The sequence below is a fragment of the Chlamydotis macqueenii genome, chromosome 9, assembly GCF_036417535.1.
Source record: "Chlamydotis macqueenii isolate bChlMac1 chromosome 9, bChlMac1.mat, whole genome shotgun sequence".
Lineage (NCBI taxonomy): Eukaryota > Metazoa > Chordata > Aves > Otidiformes > Otididae > Chlamydotis > Chlamydotis macqueenii.
Genome location: NC_141564.1, coordinates 8,900,511 through 8,913,656, shown reverse-complemented (window position 1 = coordinate 8,913,656; position 13,146 = coordinate 8,900,511). Strand labels below are relative to the sequence as shown.

The 13,146-nt window shown below is 40.7% G+C and overlaps 1 protein-coding gene across 3 annotated transcripts in view; it reads left to right on the top strand.

Annotated features, from left to right (window-relative positions):
- PPP2R3A (protein phosphatase 2 regulatory subunit B''alpha) overlaps positions 1-13,146 on the top strand; it is a 55,950-nt gene that overhangs the window by 23,017 nt on the left and 19,787 nt on the right. For all 3 annotated transcript variants that reach the window (XM_086754557.1, XM_086754558.1, XM_086754559.1), the window contains 3 exons: positions 6,162-6,422; positions 8,665-8,768; positions 11,330-11,432. In XM_086754557.1, the coding sequence (XP_086610683.1) occupies positions 6,162-6,422; positions 8,665-8,768; positions 11,330-11,432 (468 nt within the window). The remainder of the gene's footprint in view (positions 1-6,161; positions 6,423-8,664; positions 8,769-11,329; positions 11,433-13,146) is intronic.

Genomic DNA, 13,146 nt, shown 5'->3' with positions numbered 1-13,146 from the left:
TGGGCGGGGACCATGAGCAATTTAGAAGAGACTAACAAGGGCCATGCAGCACAGCTAAGTTTGCTCTCCAGAGTTAGTCTGATCACCTAAGGACGTAATCAGGTTTGGAGGGAGAGACAAGATCTGGTAGACCAACTGGAAAAACTGACAAGCCTTTGGTACGTGAGCCTTCTGCCTGGTCTGAAGTAGGAGCAGTGACCTTCACTGCTGAATGCATTGAGAATAACTGCTCTGGGGCTGCAGATCCCAGGCGAGTGAACTAATGCGGTGGGCAACTGCAGCTGCAAAAAATGTTTTTTGCTTCCAGTACTCGCACCTTCTTGCTACCTCTTTATTGTTTATCACCCTTGTCTTGTACTGGACCCTAGAGGCCTTTCTGTGAGCTGGCTTAACTCGCTAACATGGTAGAATATCATCCAGCAACAAAGCAAAGTCCACTTTCAGCCTTTCCAGGTGGGTTAAATGGGTTCACAGAGAGGTCTGACAAGCTCTGGAGCTGGCACTTGGTACACAGTGACAATGTACATTTGGGGGTGGAGGACAGAGATTGGAGTTCTCCCACTTGACAGCAGTGAGATGTTAATTTTTGTGCCTTGTGGCTTGGGTGTGTTAGTGTGAGATGACTTGAGAGCAGAGGTAATTGGGCTCCCTAAGTGCAGAAAAAGTGCTAGCAGGAGGAGCGTTAATAAGGCGGTAATAGGAAGCAGAGAGATGAGTGGCAGGTAGTTTGTGGAAGATGTAGATGTTGGTCAGGGAGGTAAGGGAGGAGAAGATTTTTTTAAAACCCACATCTCTTAAGGGCTATAAACTTCAGTCCTCATGCTCATTTTTTTGCAGGACTTTTAATGGAAGGATCAGGGAGCCTCTCATAGCAGTGTTGGCAGGAAGGGAGGTCTCTAATCCAACATCTCACTTGTAGGAAGACTGTTCCTAACACTGGATCACATCAAAGCTTTCTCTCTGATTCTTGAAAACTCCCTAAGGATAAGAATTCCTGCCATGCCCTTCCAGTGACCTCTTGCAGGCTGTACTACCTTTAGTTAAATTCATGCTCCTACTGTCCAGCCTAACCCTCCCAAGCTGCAGTTTATGCCTGTTGCCGCCTTTACACTATGTACCGCTACAGAGTTTGGGTCCATCCTCTCTGTAACTGTGCTTCAAAGAGCTATAGGCTGTGATTAGCCCCTCCCTTAGCTTCCTCTTTGCCTGGCTAAACAAGCTCAGCCCCATAGTCTCTCCTGCCACGTGCTTCTGACCTCAGCTATCTGACTTGCCTTCTGTAGATCTCTGTCCGGTCTCTCTCCATCCCTTTTGAAGTGAAGGCCCGAAACTGGTCACAGTAATCCAGATGCAGGCTTGTAGTATCAGGCACAGGAGATAATAGCTTCCCATGTTCTCTTGGCCCTACTCCTAATGCAGTCTAGTGTATCACTTGCCTTGTTTGTCACTGGACAACGCTGCAGGCTCATGTTCAGCCTGATTTTCTCATAGCCTCTCCTCCTCGTGCTGTTGGGAGTCATGTGCAGATGAACCTTTGCTGTTCTCACTGCCCTTAGCGATGGGTGAGAAAGAGGCAGCAGAAAGATACAATGGTGGGAAAGGGCTTCAGGGAAAGAAAGGAAGAGAAAGTCTCAGGCGACAGATAGAAATCAGCTCAGGAGAACTGATGATTTTTGAGGATGGCTTGTATCCAGTTACCATTAGACGAGAACTGTGGAAAATGGAAGGAGACATTAAGTCAACACTGTGGACTGCAAGAAACCAGGCTGAGTCACTGTACCCTAGAAAAGAGGATTACAGAATCCCATTTGGAAAAAACCCAATAAACTGGTAAATTTATTATCTAGAATCCTATTGGAGATTGGGGCCAGGAGGAACGAGTAGAAAGTACTTGAGCACTTGTTGTGGTACTGCTTCCTTCCATGGAGTTTTCTACTAGGACTGGCAAGTCCCTGAGAGACAGGCCTGGATGGCAGAGATTGAGTCTCTGTGCTTTGTTTGTGTAGCTACAGTGAGGCTGTAGTTCTGTCTGGTTTATTTATAATGCAGATGTCACTATTTTAGTCTGTCTGTAAATACATTGTATGACTGGCGAGTGATGTAGTGGATAGACAGATTTTAGTTAAGGTAAATTACACTAGGCTATAGAGCAGTATTTAAAAATGGGCTTTAATCTCACCTTCCTCTTTAGCAAAAATTTTTTTTAAAAGTTAGTCTATTAGCTATTGGTACCAAAGCTAAAAGATTTATTATAGTATCTGTAGGTTCCTTTCTTAGTTGTCTGTTCTGAATATGCATGTCCCTGTTGGTGAAATGTGTTCCACTAAGCAAACAGCATTTAAGGTTTTTTTTACAAGGAATTCCCACAGAATTTCCCCTCATAGCACTTTTTTTTTTTTTTTTTTTCACAAATAGTTGTAATTAACTCACTTTAATGCTGTCTCCATAGCAGTTGACATTTGGTTATACCCGTCCCAGAGTATTAATGTGCAGGAATGTTATAGGGAACAGGATCCTCAAGAGCTAGTTGCTGCTTGTTGTTTTCTCTTTGTGTTGTTGTAGACAACTCATTCCTTACACGGCAAGGAAGAAGACAAAGTTCAAAAATGTTATTTCCATTCATGGAGTATTCTGAAAAGAAGCCATCCGTGAGCAGTGCTTCCACCTTGTTTGACTTGAACAGAGCAGTGATTCAGGCTTCCTGGGAAGGTCAGCTGTAAACCTATGTCTGAACTGGCTCGTGACTTTGAAGCTTAGCAGCAATCTTGTTTTTCCTATAGATACTTAACCTTCTGCCTTGTGTTGTGGTTGTGGATCAGGAAATTTAATCTAGATTCTGGGGTCCTGACTTGCGGGTTATGTGAGCTGGTACCAAGCGTTGCTGACTTTGTCAGTACCTAGAGGAAAATTAGTTGCTCTGCTTTTCAGAAGGTGGAGGCCACGGCAAAGTGGATGAGTTGTGTTACAGGGTGATCAGCTCGAGTCTTGTGCCATATTGGTATGTATGTGATATGCAGAAAAGGAGGGAAATTGCACAGTGCTCCTGTGGTGGTGTGCTTTGGGGATGCCTCTTAGCATTCCAAGATTAAAAAAAAAATAATAAATCAAATTTTATCATTTGCTTGTACTGTAAGAGAAGGGGATATGTTGTTACTGTGAAGAGTCAGGGTCCTTTGATGGAACAATGTTGGTTTGCTTCCTTTTGGTTTGTGGACCTTTTTGTTAAATTTGAGTCACTGCTTCTAGTTCCTCACAGTCCTGACAGCTAGGAGTGCATGTGTGCATTGAAGAGATTAATGAGCAATAAACCTGTTTCAGAGAAGTAGGTCTTCAAGACTTAACTGATGTTAAGTCCTATTATAGAAGTCAAGTGGCTGGAGTTGGCACCTCATTGTCTTTTAACAGCTTTGCATTGTTTGTATGAATATGGTGCTGTCAGAGGCCAGCAGGGATTTCCCCTCTACTGGAATCCAGAAAGTGAAAACTGAGTAGAGTTGGGTCGTGACTGGAAAAGCTGCTAGCTAGGCAGGGCGGACACGGTGGGAGGCAGGTTGTAAAAGCAGAAGTGGTGGTGTGTGTAAGTTCTCCTCCAAGTCAAATCCTTAGCTTGAATTACACACCAATTCATTAACCCACTATTTCCCAATCAGATGGAGACTTCTTGAGAAGGCCTGTCTCGGGAAGCTCTATTCACCCCTCTTGCTTAGCCTCCTGTACTGGAGCAGACAGCTGTGGGAGGGGAGTGGATCTTCATCTACCTCTGACATGCAACACTGGCTACTGTGGGGCCATGTGCTCCCTCCCCAGAGACGTTCAGCCTTGTCTTGGTTTTGCTTTTGTTACTTGACTGAGTAAAGAGCAAAAGGAAGCCAGGGGAAGGGTTGTCTTCTATTAACCCCGTGAGCTGCCACTCCTAAAGCGAGTGACCAGCTTCACCCCTTCCCCTCCCCAGCTTAACCCCAGCCACCATTTCACGTCCCCTATCTGCATTGCCATACTGTGGGATGGAGTAACCAGGGCTGGTGCTTACCCTGTCCCACAACCCTCTTAAGCTCCAGTAACGTTTTGAGCCTCAGACCCTTTGACCTTCTTTCCACCAGCATCGTTCAGGATCAGACACAAAGATGTGCAGTGCATGAGAGAGAGCAGGAGAAGTGAAGGGAAGGAGGAAGAACAGATGGTGGTTATCAGGTTTGTTCTCCAAAGGTTGAGCACTGTATGGAGGGCCATACTGACTCTGAATACGAGTATTGATACACTCAGAAAACCTGGAGGCTGAAAGTGATCTTCTGCTGTTCCTGTGTTGCAAGATGCAGGAGAGTAGGACTTAAAGGAACGCAAGCTTCAGGTTAGTGTGTTCTGCACAGAGCAGCTACAGTACAAAAGTATGTTTGGGCTGGTGTGTATGTGCAAGCACATGTGTTCCTGCTTCTGAAATGGGAGAGCGTTTGGAAGAAGGAAGAGGTCCTCTCCGTTTAAAAAAAGAACAGAGAAATGGAGGAGTGAAGAGGAGGAAAATCCTTCCATCTCTCATTTTACAGCTCTCTGAACAATGGATTATAAATATTCTAAAATGCAGAAAAAACAGGGCTTTAAGGAAGATTTTACAATTTTCACTTCTTTACCTTCCTGAGAGAAAACGAATGGCAAGTTAGGGTGTTCAGTATGAGTTAAGAAAAAAACTTCTTAAGTTTCTGGAAAATAATAAGGCAAAGAGTTTAGTCAGTTCATCATATACCACCTTCTGTATTTAGTCAATGCAGTCCTGGCTACTTTATCCTAAACCCATTTTGTTTTGAAATAGTTAGAATAAACAAATGAAAAGTTGCAGCTGTATTTACTTGACTATTGCCTTATTAGCCTCTTATCACATGTTATTATATTAATAGTAACTCTTGCATTTGAACCATTGTGCAATAGGCAAGCCTATCGCCTTTTCCCAAGAAAGTGTGTATTCGTGGGAGAGTAGGAAGTTGTCATCCCTCGGCATTCCAGCATCTGAATTCTGCTGCTTATACTGTAACTACTTCTCAAAGTTTTAAAAAACTTCCCTCCCATGTCTGAAAAATTGCCTATTTTAAGATCTCATTATGTAGTTAAATACAAATGCTTTTTATGAAAAGCATTGATACACAGCTAGAAGTAGAAGACAGCAGAGCTCCATTCGAAGGTGATCTGGTGGGCATCACCATATCAGCCATATGTTTATTACAGACAGGAGAGGAGTGATAGGAGATAGAGCTACTGAAAAAAAAGAGCTGGCGGGCACGGGAGAAAAGACCACCTTCAAACAGGCACAGGGAACGCCTAGCTGCAATTCCCAGTTTTCTCCTTGTTTTTCAGTAAATTACGCAGGTGCTGATTCAGTGAATTTTTTGGGTGCTTTGCCTGCAAAAGGACTGTTCTAGATGGATTTGTTAACAGACCTTTTGCATTTTGCACTAACCCTGCATGCTCTGTCATGTGGGTACCCAACAATAAACTGTGCTGGCTGCTCGTAATTCCTAAGGTAAAAATTGTTTTGCCAGTATGCAGTGCCTCAAACAAAATCAAGTCTTGGACTGCTCAAGTTGGGCATAGAATAAAAGGCTTCTTTAAATTTAGAATATGATCTTGCAAATGTTGTCTTAATTTATCTGTGAAGTGATACTTTGGCAAAATTAATTATGTTCCCAAGGGATGAAAAATGTCTGTGTTATGAGCGTGAGGTTGCTCATACATGAGGCAAGATGTTTGTGTGGGTGGTTGTTGTAGTTCTAAGGGGAAATACTGAAGACCAGATTTTGATGCTTAGCTGTTTATGGTGCAGAATGACAACACAATGACCAGCATAAGAAGAAATAGCATTGTCATTGTTCTGTGATGTTGCTGAATTGCAGTGTCTTCTCTTGTGATTCTATATTATATCATAATCCACAGCTACATACATAAAATGCACAGAAATTACATAAAAGCAGATGTGCCATATCTGAAATTTGCAATGTTTGATATTCCAGAAGTTTTTAGTTGGCTACTGGAGACATATATTTTTATCCCTGTGCTCTAGTTTAATTGTTGGTGTTTTAAATTTTTTTTTTTCTAATCGCTGGGAGCACAAATGATTTTCTCCTGCTTGGTATGCCATGCTGTTAAAAAGTATTTGTTATTCATTGTATTTTCAGGTTCAAAGTAAACAAGAGAAGAAACCTGGAACTTCATCCCCAGTCCCTTTGAACTCCGCAGTTAGCCCTTGCACTCTCCTGCCTGTGAATAAAGCCACCAGCAGTACCCCTTTGTCAATAAACATTCCACGTTTCTACTTCCCTAAAGGACTTCCAAATGTCTACACTAATCATGAAGAGATCATTGCTAGGGTTGAAGAAGCCTTTAGAGAGTTTGAAGATGAGAAAGCAAACATCTGTGAAATGGGGAAAATTGCTAAGGTAACTATTCTCTAGGTTTTTCATTTTTTGGAGAGAAACATTGAAACTAAAACTAATAAAGTATCTCACAGCTGTTTTCATTTTGAGTTAAAAAGAACCAGTATCCTTTTGCTCTGAATATTTTTGTTTAGATTAAGAGAACAGTAGACAAAAATGAGCTCAGTTTGCTGTTTGTCACATCTGATGTGTATGTTCTTTCTTGCTTTGATTTGTGAAATGGTTCTTTCAGATTTCTTGCTAGTTAGAAATTGCGTTTTTCTTCTTCTGTTCCTCCATAGTTACACTCAGAAGACAGCAGAAACTTACTCTGCCTCTGTGGCTTCAGGTAGTGCCAGCTGCCTTCTTTGTGATTAGGTGGCCCGCTAACCTGGACATGATCTATATATACTGTTGCAGTGAGAAAGCAGTTTCCAACCTACATCTCCTTGGATGCAGAGGGAAATGCTTAGTCAGCCACTTAATCTCAGCCACTGAGATGCATACGTTCGATATCCATAATGCAGGTGTCAGCAGACTTGGAGTTGTTACAGTCTGCTAATGAGTTCCTGGCTTCCGGGAACAAAACACAGCACTCGTGTGGGAGCATGATGCAGATGGGTGGTTCTGTTTTCCTCTCTTTCAATGATGGTTTTTAGTAACACTGATCTAAAACTAGCAGTTGTCAGACACATCTCATATGTTCAGTTTGCTCTGAATGCATCTTTGGTGCTGTAGATATAGATAGATGTTCAGTCCAAGAGGAGCACTTGTTTTCCAGGAAGGAAGATTTTTGTGAAAGGAGAGACTAGGTTATCTTTTTGTTTATTTTTAAAGGAATTGAGTGGTATTATTTATAAACCATCTCTGAAAACATAAACAAAAAAACTTCTTTACTTGACCAAAAAAAAAGGTTTGAAACTGATTTTATGACAAGACAGGCAACTGTGTACAGCTTGACATGTTCAAACGGGGCAAAGCTGGAGGGTGATGTAGGGTCTGCCTTTCTGTCTGATTTCTGCGTCTGTCTTTACATGGATGTGCCTCATGCCATTTAGGTGTTGTAGGGCTTACTTCTGTTCCTTGGGATTACTGATAATGGCACCAGTTTTGGGGCTCTGAAATAATCGGAAGAGAACCAGCTACACAAAGAAAACAGCAGAAAGTAAATGTCATTCTTTCCTCAGATTAGCTAAACGCCTGTAGAAGTGCAGTCACCTGACATGGGGATGGCTAAACCCAAAAGCAGTTCTTAGGCTGATTGGGGTTCCCAAAGAAACAAGCAGGCCCAGACAAAAAGTTGAGAATGGTCTTGCAGGATAGTCATGCTGAATAAAGAGGTGAAAGAGGCTTTATGGGGAAAGCAGAAGTGATGCCTCAACTACTTTTCCAAAATATTCTTCCTTCTTACCTGTACCTGGCCTGAATCAGCTGCACTCCTTCCAGAGCCTGTATTTTGCAGATGTTCTGATACCTTGGCTGGAGTCGTAAAGGTGGCTGGAAAGATCTTTGTGGTGAAGAGGAGGTTTCTTGAAGGTGTCAGCAGCTGACTGTTTGAAGCCATTTTCAAGCCTGCTTTTCCAAGGCATTAGAGACCACAAAATGCTTGAGCTCTCATTGATTACCGTTCTGAAAGCTAGGAGCCTCTGCAGAGGCTAGTTAAAAATTGTGTTCAGGGAGTCCTTTTGCTAGAATCAGCCTCTTTCTGTTCATGCTTTCATTTTTTGTTATCCTGCTGTCATCTAGCAGCGCTGGGGAAACGCACTGTTCTGAGTGGAAGGCACTGCACTGAAAACTGCAGGTACCTTCAGGCATTTAATCATTAATTATCTATTATTAGAATTGACGTTCCCTTGCTGTCAGTGAGAAGACATCAGCCCATGTAGGGAATGGGTCATCCTTTTCTAAGGTAGCTGGTTTGAGTGGTCTTCTGGAAGGAGGTGCCTGTGTCTCTCCATTTCACTTTGCAGGGAATCTTGCTAAACAGCTCAGCCAAAGGCAAAGCTTAAGAGTTTGGTAGTCTCAACCTTTTCCTAGCCTTGCAGGACATATTTCTCTGCTATTTAAAAGGGCATATGACAAAATAGAAAGTTATTGGTGGATTCTGAACCTTGGCATACAGTAAGTAGCTTTTTGACTAATCTGTGTGCCATTACTGCTTTATTTTACTTATGTAGAAGTCTCAGTGGTGAAATTGGTGTGTGAAAAAGCAGGCTGTTCTTGTGACTGATTTTGTATTCCTCTTTGTTCCGATGTTGCGTTACAGATATGTAGCTGCCCGCTCTACTGGAAAGCACCTATGTTCAATGCATCAGGAGGAGAAAGGACAGGATGTGTATCTGTACACTCATTTGTATCCTTGTGGAGAAAGTGAGTATAGCAAATGCAAAATTATCTTTCTGGAAAAAGAGAACAGCCTGCTGCAGAAGTATCTTTTCTCTCTCTCTCTCTCTCTCTCTCTCTCTCTCTCTTTTTCTTTAGAAGAAAATAAATGGCTTAATTCCTATCAGCTGAAGCTTTCTTCCCTGGAACTCCCTGAGCATTTGTTTCCATGCCACATCAACAAACTTTGAAACAATTGTATAGATAAGAAGACATCTTGGTCTAATTGGCATGTAAAATATATTAACACACTCCATAGAAAAATGCCAGCCTTTCATGAAATAGCTGATAGATGTCTGTCAATGGATTTTGGATATATTTATCTGAGGCCTTATTGCTGCTGCACGAGTGTGCTAAATGAGCCCCATTTGGGAATGGGGAGAGGAGGCATGTGATAATGTTACAGGACAGGGAGAGGGAATGTAAAATAAAGAAGCATCATCCAAGTGGATACTCTGGGAGCTTTAATAGTTACTACTTTCCTCAAGCATGCTATATAATAAATCTGTGGGATTTGACAGTCACTTCCACATACTGTTGTCAAGGCTTCTTTTAGAAATTGAGAGCTCTGGATATTTCCTGCTTGGAGTCAGAGGTGAGAGATGGAACAGACTTGCTCTCTTGCCTAATCTTTTTCTCTCCAGGGCGATTCAGGCTTTAGTCCGCTTTGTGAAACACCTGAATGTCTCCTTCTCATATCCAAAGAGAGTTATAATTTTTTACTTAATGGTTGCTCTTCAGATTCTTGAAGCAGCCTTTAAGCCTGAGTTCCCAAAGTATTTCCTGTGATAATATTGTCAAAACAGCTTCTAGTTACCCTGGCAAAATTGCAAAAATGTTAGGGGTGACTGTGATCAGTAAGTTTTTCTTGACACAGGCAACATTTTTTTTTTTTTTTTCCTTCCCTGGGGTCCTCCAATTACTCCTAATTAATCCCTCATGTATGATACCATACATTTTCACTCCTCTGATTTTCACATCCTTCAGATATTTGGAGACTGTAGTCATGCCCCTCTTCTGTATTCTTTTAACCACACAATTTCCAAGCCAAGTTTTGTACTCTTTTCTTACTTTAATTGCTCTTTTAGAAAGATTGGTTTTTTTCCCTCATCTTCCCCTATGACAGTTGCAAATTTTTTTTTTTTCTGGAAACATGATAGACAGAAATAAACATACTGTTCCTGGTGAAGTTAGACTCCAGCTATCTGAACACAGCCATAATTTTAAAATAGGTATCTTTAATTGCTGAAGTCTGTTTTCAAGCTTCTTAGTAGCTGACCTGACTTTCAAAATGCTACATGCTCACTGATCTTATTTGAAATCAATAGGAATTGGTGAGTATAGAATACTTCTCAAAATCAGATCTTTTAGTTTGTTATTAAAACATGGATTTGGGATTCATCTTTGTGCCTGATTTTTTTTTTTATTTTATTTTTTTTGGAAAGCTGAATCATTAGCATCTACTTTCTGCAGTTGATTTAGAATGTATTTGCTAATTGACAATTAACGCAATATGAATGTGCAGATTGCTTGTCAGACTCAGTAGAGAGTGATGAGGCCAGAATTAGCAGCAAGCCATTTCCAGTGTGATCTCTGCAGGAAAACTACAGTACTACTTCAGTACTATGTGTCATATGAGTTCATACACTTTCAGGAGGGGAGTGAATAATCACTCATAGTAAATAATTGACAGTGCATTTGTATTTTCGCAGTTATTAAAGAATACAGGGTAATCTTCTCAGTAATTTATTGTTTCCCTTATACTACATGAACAACTTACTGTTTGATATATCCAAATGTTCTCTTCTATTACAGATATTCAGTAGTGATTTGGTAGATGTCATGGAGTTTTTCTTGAGTATTTCTGTTGGATGTGAAATAAGTAATTGTGCTACTTTTGACCAGCCTAGTATTTTTGTATTAGAAGAAAGCAGAGACAAGAATCGGTGTCATAGATGCAAACTGTCAACCTAAGGAATAAGTTTACTTGCTTCTCTAGGTACTCAGCCCTTCTAATTCTTTGATTAGGCTATTCTCCATGACTTCAATGCAGAGTAGTCAGCTGTGCCATAATTAACAAAGGATGCTCACTTTTCCCTTCTGAAAAGGAAAAGTGATTTTTCTGGTTGAAAATTTAGTAGCAATAGTTTGGCAATATCATATTGAAATACAGAAAAGGATTAAATTGGAGAGCATATTTGTTATGGCATCCCATTGGGTTGATCCTGTTGACTTCAAATGAGATCAGTGAGCATGCAGGACTTTGAAAAGTCAGATTACTTATGAAGATGCTGTGAAATCAAAGAAAGAACAGTCTTCAATAAGAAGCAATGTTAAAATGAAAAAATGCTCCACTGGATCATAGTACCATGGTGCTGCTGAAAGATATCGAAGAAAATGGGTGCTAGTAATCTAAGGTCAATTTTGCACAATTCACAGTGTAGATGTATTGCCTAACATGTGAATAAGGCACTTCATAATGCATCTGTAGTTTGTGATTGTCCTCCGAGGTACAGAGTGGTTGGAGTAACTCCTCATCTCTCTCATAGAATCCTGTGTAACTGCCATGATGATGCATCCAGATTCACGTACCTTTTAGCAAAGCCTGGCTGTGACTACCTAGAACAGGAGGACTTCATCCCGCTGCTTCAGGTACCTGCACAGCTTGGCAGTGAATGGATGGGGAGAGTTATGTAGCTTATTTGTTTTCATGTCTTGAAATGTTTACTGAGGACATGCAGATCTTTGGTTTGAGCAGCAGCTGGGTGGGGTTTATTTTGGAGTGAAATAGAAATAAACATTTTAAGTGGACTATATTACATAAGTGCCAACCAGCTACATATCTCACTAAAATCACTGAAGATTGTCGAAGCTTTATTTTGTTTCTTGTTAGGATTGGTATTTATCAGTGCCTGATAACCAGGCTGAAATTTGCCCCATTTCTCTAAGTGGTTATTGGGAAAAATGTGTGGTGCTGTTGATAGTCAAGCACAACATAAAAGCTTATTGGAAAAGTTGTAAAAGTTGCTTGGCGAGACAATTGTAATTGAATTTGTCTAGCAAGACTACCAGGTGTAGTACCACGTGGAAATCTTTGCAAAAAATTTTGTGATTCCAATTATCCTGTATATGCCTCTAAACCTGCTAGTACACAAATATCACTGCTGATTTTTCCATTTTATTCACATGTGATATTTTTAACAAGGCAAAGTATCATTCTTTAATTATTTGTGGCTATTTAGGCCAGGCTTTAGATAGATTTAGGGTTTTTTTATCGTTTCTCTATAAATCGGATCCATCTGCTCTTCTGATCATCTCTTGGTACTTTTTCTGAGCTTTTCTGCATATCTCTGTCTTTCTCCCAGTGTGTTGCCCTCTATGCAAAACCTCTGTGGAGATACTTTGTTGGGGAAAGATTTTTGTGTCTGCACTGGATGTTTGTGTGTCTCAAACAAAGCTGGGACTGTGATGAGTAACTTTTTCTCATGCCTTTTCATCTTTTCTCCACTGGGCACACTGCCTTTCCTGATTGATAACAGCTCTGCTTTTTAGCTACTGGCACAATCAAAGGCGTGTTCAATCTTGTTAGTCAGTCAACCAGAGACTAGCAATATTACACCATCTTACACCATCGTATTAGACATCGAGTTGGACTGGGCAAATTCTGGTCATATCACATCCCTAAGGGCACTGTGTCTGCTTTATCCCTTTGCCATATCGTGGTATAGACAAAGCAAAACTTTGAATGCTCCTTTGGGATTTGTTTGTTTGTTTTAAGAGTAGAGGAGTCAGGTATGTAGAAATTACAGACAGTGATTCATTCAGGATTTGAGCTGATTCATTCAGGATCCAAGCAGTTTCTCCACATTTTTGGTCATGCATTTCTTGGCAGATTTGGCATCATGACCCTGTGTTTGGCTTACAAAAAGCTGATCTTGAGAAAGAGGCATCTCCACAGGTAGTTCAAGTAAAGTTTGGAAAAACATAGGTCATATCTGTATGCATTCTGAGGCTCACAAGAGCTTTCATTGTTGTGGAGGGCATAAAAGGCAACTTTCTCAACCTTTCAAGGAATGTTTATTTCTGACACCTGGCTCTAGTAAATGTTATTATCGTCAGTTAATGGAGAAAAAATCTTGGAGAGGAGATAGTTGCATGGTCAACTAACTAACTTTGTCTCCTTCAATGAAAATGAGTTTTCATCTACTCACTAACTCTCTTCCTTTGTTTTTCTGTCCTTAAGTAAATCAAAATGGCCCAACAGGTGCGTATTGCCCAGAAAATGTATTCTACTTACAATTCTAGAAGGCTCATTTTATAGATAAAAAGATGTAATTTCAGTTTTATTGTTAATGCTGCAAATACA